Source organism: Macrobrachium nipponense, chromosome 8 (assembly GCF_015104395.2).
Source record: "Macrobrachium nipponense isolate FS-2020 chromosome 8, ASM1510439v2, whole genome shotgun sequence".
Lineage (NCBI taxonomy): Eukaryota > Metazoa > Arthropoda > Malacostraca > Decapoda > Palaemonidae > Macrobrachium > Macrobrachium nipponense.
The window spans coordinates 14,041,747-14,047,746 of record NC_087203.1 but is presented as its reverse complement, the minus strand read 5'-3'; the positions used below and the strand labels follow the sequence as shown (position 1 = coordinate 14,047,746).

The following is a 6,000-nucleotide window of genomic DNA, read 5'->3' as shown; positions in this document are numbered from 1 at the left end:
CAAATTTAGCGGTCAATGTGTCGATTTATAAATGTTCATGCTTTTATTTTTAAAATGTGTATGAAAATGTATTACGTATAGGGCATTTTTATTTCTGTGCATAAATATGATATAAAGGCAGCTTTTGAAACTGCCCTCTACGTTATCAGAGATGTTTTTTCGTGTTCGTTTTTGTCCGCCGCTGCCTGCTGCTCTTCCGAAAATATAGAGTTCAAAAAGTGCAAATTTAACGATCGATGTGTCAATTTTATAAATGTTCATGCTTTTATGTTTAAAATGTGTATGAAAATGTATTAGGTATAGGGTATTTTTATTTTTGTTCATAGATATGATACAAATTGCGACAGCTTTTGTAAGTGCCCTCCGCCCGTCCGTGTATATCAGAGGATATTTTTTCATGTTCGTTCTTGTCTGTTGCTGTTCCAAAATGTGCATTACAAAGACTTCACGTGGTGTATTTTATTGATTTGGGAGCTAATTAGAACTCATTTTGTTAATGAAACTTCAGCTTTTTGTTTTAAGTTTTCATTCCTTTATGTTTAAAATGTGTATGAAAAATGTATTGCAGGGTATTTTTTTAAAAATTTTTGTACAGTGGGGCCTCGCTTAGTCGCGGATCAGCAATCACGGATTCAGTTAACCCTTACGCCGACTGGACGTATTTTACGTAGACATTTTTTGTCTCCCGTGTGCCGACTGGACGTATTTTACGTCGACTTACAAAAGTTTTTTTTTAAATTCGCGGAAAAATACTTATAGGCCTACCAGCCTAAAACTTTTGAATCACGCGCCTTGGGGGATGCTGGGAGTTCACGGATCAAGGTGTTGTTTTGTTTACAATCGTTACGCAGGCGCGCAAGCGCGAATTTCTTTCTTGCCGCACTAAAAAGTATCTGTGACACATCTCGGAAATTATTTCGTCACTTTGACATAATTTTTGTACCATTGTAAATTAGCCGTTACATGAAGTATTATATATGAAAATGTGCGCATTTTTATGTAGAATACAACAATAAAATACTCATGATTGTAGCTTTTATAAGTTTTGATATATTTTCATATAAATAACGATAATTGCCAAAATTTCAACCTTCGGTCAACTTTGACTCTACCGAAATGGTCGAAAAACGCAATTGTAAGCTAAAACTCTTATATTTTAGTAATATTCAATCATTTACCTTAATTTTGCAATTGGAAGTCGCTAGCACAATATTTTGATTTATGGTGAATTTATGAAAAAACTTTTTCCTTACGTCCGCGCGGTAACTCTTCCGAAAAAAAAGTCATACATGCGATTGTGGTAATGTTTGTACCATTTTAAAATTAGCCGTTATATAAAGTTTTTTATATGGAAATGTGCACAATTTCATGCACAATACAACTAGAAACAACCCATGGTTGTAGCTTTTATCAGTTTTGAGATATTTTCATATAAATAACGATAATTGCCAAAATTTCAACCTTTGGTCAACTTTGACTCTACCGAAATGGTTGAAAAACGCAATTGTAAGCTAAAACGCTTATATTCTAGTAATATTCAAGCATTTACCTTCATTTTGCAACAAATTGGAAGTCTCTAGCACAATATTTTGATTTATGGTGAATTTATGAAAAAAACATTTTCTTTACATCCGCGCGGTAACTCTTCTGAAAAAATCATATGTGCGATTGTGGTAATGTTTGCACCATTTTAAATTAGCCGTTACATAAAGTTTTTATATATGAAAATGTGCGCAATTTCATGTAGAATACAACAAAAATTAATTGAAGGTTGTAGCTTTTCTCATTTTTGAAATATTTGCATATAAATGACGAAATAGAAAAAAAAACCACGTTCGGTCAACTTTGACTTCCGAAATGGTCGAAAAACGCAATTTTAAGCTAAAACTCTTACAGTCTAGTAATATTCAGTCATTTATCTTCATCTTGAAACAAATTCGAAGTCTCTAGCAAAATATTTAGATTTATGGTGAATTTAAAAAAATCTTTCCTTCCCCCCGCGCCCGCGGATTCTCCACCACAAATCTCCGAAATGCGTACGTACCATTCTCGGAATATTTGCTCCGTTTCATATTAGGCATTCCATAGAGTTTTATATATGAAAATGTGCGCAATTTTATGTAGAATAAAACTAAAAATATTTGAAGGTTGTAGCTTTTCTTATTTCCGAAATAATTGCATATAAAAAATATATATTTAAAAAAATTCAACATTTGGTCAACTTTAACTCGTCAGATATGGTCGAAAACTGCAATTGTAAGCTAATACTCTTACAGTATAGTAATATTCAATCATTTGTCTTCATTTTGACAGAAATTGGTAGTCTCTAGGACAATATTTAGATTTATGGTGAATTTTTGAAAAAAATATTTGTTTGCGTCCGCGTGTTACGAATTCATGCATTATTTTGTGATAATATTTTCTCTGTGTTGCTTTTATCGTTTTACAATGTGTTATATACCAAAATGATTGTAATTTAGTGTACGTTACAACGAAAAAAAAAGTAACTTGTTACCTTTAACCGTTTTGCGCACAGCGCGATTTGAATACAATTAATATATGAAATTTTGTTTTTGCGCTATCATATATCGCATTATTTATATATGATAATGATAATTTTTTTCATTTCTGATGGTTGCATACTAAACTTCAGCCAGTGACAAAAAAGGAGCCAAAAATGAACTCTTAATCTTGAAAACTAAGCGCGCTGTGATTTTTTGAAAAAAATATTTTTTCCGCTTCCGCGCTCACTCTGAAACACCTCCGGCACACGGGAGACAATTTTTTTTTTTTTACCGCTTCGGCGTAAGAGGGTTAATTGTAACATTAAGTTGAGGTGCCACTTAAAATTATGCTGTATTCTCAGCAATCATTAACATGTATATATTATTACTGAATGAATATAGTATGATATTTGTGAATCTAGTTACATATTGGATAATTAAGGTTTTAGGTTCCTGTCCTTGAATTCTGGTTACTAGAAAGTGTCTTATTATTTTACAGATATCACTGCACTTATGGCTGGGTTGACATCACATCACAAACAGGATGAGTGCATCAGCTTTGCCCTTAACTTACGTAAAGCATGGTCTCTAAAGAATTATCACAGGTTCTTCCATTTGTATCGAAATGCACCTAAAATGGCTGGTTATCTTGTTGACTGGTTTGCAGAGAGGGAGAGGAAACAAGCATTGAGGACTATGCTCAAAGTGTATGTATATATAGATTTAATCAGTTTAATAAGAGTTTGGAATGTAAGTTTGAATATTTTTACTGTGGTGTTACATTTTTTTTATTTGAGTGAAAGCCATGTTTAGCCTTTTTTGCTTCAGTTTTAATCTTGACATATAAGGTTTTAATTTTGCTGGGGTAGGATGTTATTGGTATGTATATAGTGTAATAAGCTTAGGAGGTTTTACATATTTTAGTGATAATAATAAGCCAGGCACCCTAGTTTTGCATCATTATATGAACTTCAGTTATTACATGAATAGTAGTTTCCTTAGTTAATGTGAATGTAAGGGGAATGACTCAAACATTTTAGTAATTTTTGTAAAGTTGCCATGATGTGAAGATAGAACTTCTGTCAGCTGTGTATGTATGTGTGCAAGATAGAAGTGTAGTTAATTGAGTCAAATGCAAAAGGTAAGGCTGAAAATTTGTGTATCTTGAAGGTAATGTATGAAAATTATTTGCAATAGGGAAAGGTGAATGGTAATTTTAATTGAAAAATTTATAGTGACAGAAACTGGGAGATTGATTTATGATTGAGGTTGTATTGGTAGTCACTAGAATTTTGTTGAGATAGTCATGAAAAGGAACATGGGAATCATTGTGTGGTTGAGTTCAAGTAATGAGTAAATTTGGACATAGGGTGTGATCTGTTTTAAAATTAATTAAATGATAATTTGCGATGAATCTTACCTACTATTAAAGTTAACTTATATCTCCATGCTGATAGGCAAGTCAGCATTCAGACAAAAGATTGGATGGCTGTATAGTACATCTGTTCTCCACCAGATGTGTTTCGAATGTTTTAGCGCGTCAGAATTCTTGCTTTCATTGTGTATAGGCACTTGTATAGGCACTTGTATAGGCACTTGTTGGTATTTCATGGCTATTTGCTGCTATTACAGTACTGTACATTATTTTTCTTAGGATGCTTCCACTGGAATCAAGGCTAAGAATGTCAGGTTCTATAGAAATGATTACTGTGTTGTGTTAGCAGGATGTTGATTTTTTTAGGAGATACACTGTTTATGCTGGCTGCAGTGGTATATGTAAAGTGATCTTGAGAATAGATGCGAGGAAGTAGGGATTTTTGAAGGACTGCTTAAGTTTGTTAGTATAGGAAGAGAAGGGAAGCAGATAGATTGCAAAAGCAATTAGTTAGGTCAGGTTATCAGCCTGTCATTCTCCCCCTTCTCCAGGTCCTTCGTCTTTTCTTATCCATACTCAGTCTATGCTTTTCCTTTTCTAATGTTTAGTTAGTACTGAAGCTTCCTCTTCACCTTGCTGCCCGGTCCCATATAGGTTCAGGAAAAGGGTATTGAAAATTTAGAACAGGACGTAACCTTATTTGTTCATAAATGGAACAAGCCTGAGGTCTTAACAATAGGATAATCTTCTAGCACCAGCTGAAAACTGGTTAAAACAATAAAAGATTGTAAAGCAAGGAATCTGTGGCATCTGGCAACTCGTGTATACGAGATGGAAGTTGGTCACCGACCAAGCTTGGTACCTTGTGATGCATCAGTTTCTTAACTGCCTTCAAGGGTAGTCACTTTTGAGCTCTCCTTCTCAAGCCGGTTCCTTTGTTAGCCTGTGAAATCCTTGTGCTTTGCTTTCAGTGTGTGTGTGTGTGTGTGTGTGTGCCTGATTGTTTGTTATGGAGTTCACCAAGAGTTCTAGGCCCCTGCAATGTATGTGTCAGAGCATTCAAGGATTTCCATCCACGAGGTTTTTGGCATCTCCCATTACTGACCCCCATACCACTTGGCAGTAGGTGCCATTCTAATTTTTGTACCGTCCCTAACCCCTGCCCGGAGTGTCGTTCCTGGCCTGTGTCACATTGGAAGGTTTTCTATAAGAAGAGGGAGCACCTCACCATAAGAGACCATGATTAACAGCTAATGTTCATAAAAATTGTAATCTGGGACCATCATTATTGCCAGGTTCTGTAGGAGGGACTTTATTAAAAGAAAAGAAAAAGAAAAAAATGTTGACCATTTTATTCTAAAACCTATGTCTAGGTTTTGTTTTTTCCCCCTTGTTGAGTAACAAGGAACAAAGAATTTTGACTACCATTGTTACACTTACATACTACACTTGGTAAAATTTACTAAATGTCAGGGCAGTGGAAAGACCCTTGAAGATGACCAGCAGGTTAATTGAACAACATGATATTGGTTTGATAATTCATTCTGCAGAAGGACAGTGGTTTTACTGGTGGGCCATTACATTCTTAAGTTAAACAGGTGCTGTGGGATTAAAGGAACACTCAAATGCGTTCAGACTCATAGGCCTTCCCCCTCTATCTACTCTAAGGGAGTATTGTGCACATTTGCACAATTGCTCAGTGACTGTAGTTATAGATCCCTAGGAGCCTCCGAGCAAATTATTTTCGAACTTCTAGCCTAGCTCTCGGTAGATGTGTCTTATTCTTCTATTAAGGGGACATCGACTCAAACTACAGAATTCTGTGCACTTCTGCAAACTTCTGCATTTCACACTTTTCTGCTTGGAGATGCTCAACTGTCTCCTCCCGATAAGGTATCATGGGTACTATCTGTAATTAAGTGGAAATCAACTGTGGCCTTGTGTCCGAAGCAGCAGTTTTGTGTATTGTTCAGGGTGCTATCAGTAGGACTTTGCTGTCTACTTTGAAGGTTATTGTTCCATACTTTCCTTGGTATTGCATCATATGCTATTAGATCTGGCTGATGATTAGCATCTTAAGATGTTGAGATTGAAGCCCTTTCAACTTGGTATCAGTCTCTC

General features: G+C 35.2%; 1 protein-coding gene across 2 annotated transcripts in view; it reads left to right on the top strand.

Moving 5' to 3' along the window:
- The window catches only part of LOC135222618 (leukocyte receptor cluster member 8 homolog), a 93,296-nt gene that overhangs the window by 65,255 nt on the left and 22,041 nt on the right, over nt 1–6,000 (top strand). For both annotated transcript variants that reach the window (XM_064260723.1, XM_064260724.1), the window contains one exon: nt 3,004–3,211. In XM_064260723.1, the coding sequence (XP_064116793.1) occupies nt 3,004–3,211 (208 nt within the window). The remainder of the gene's footprint in view (nt 1–3,003; nt 3,212–6,000) is intronic.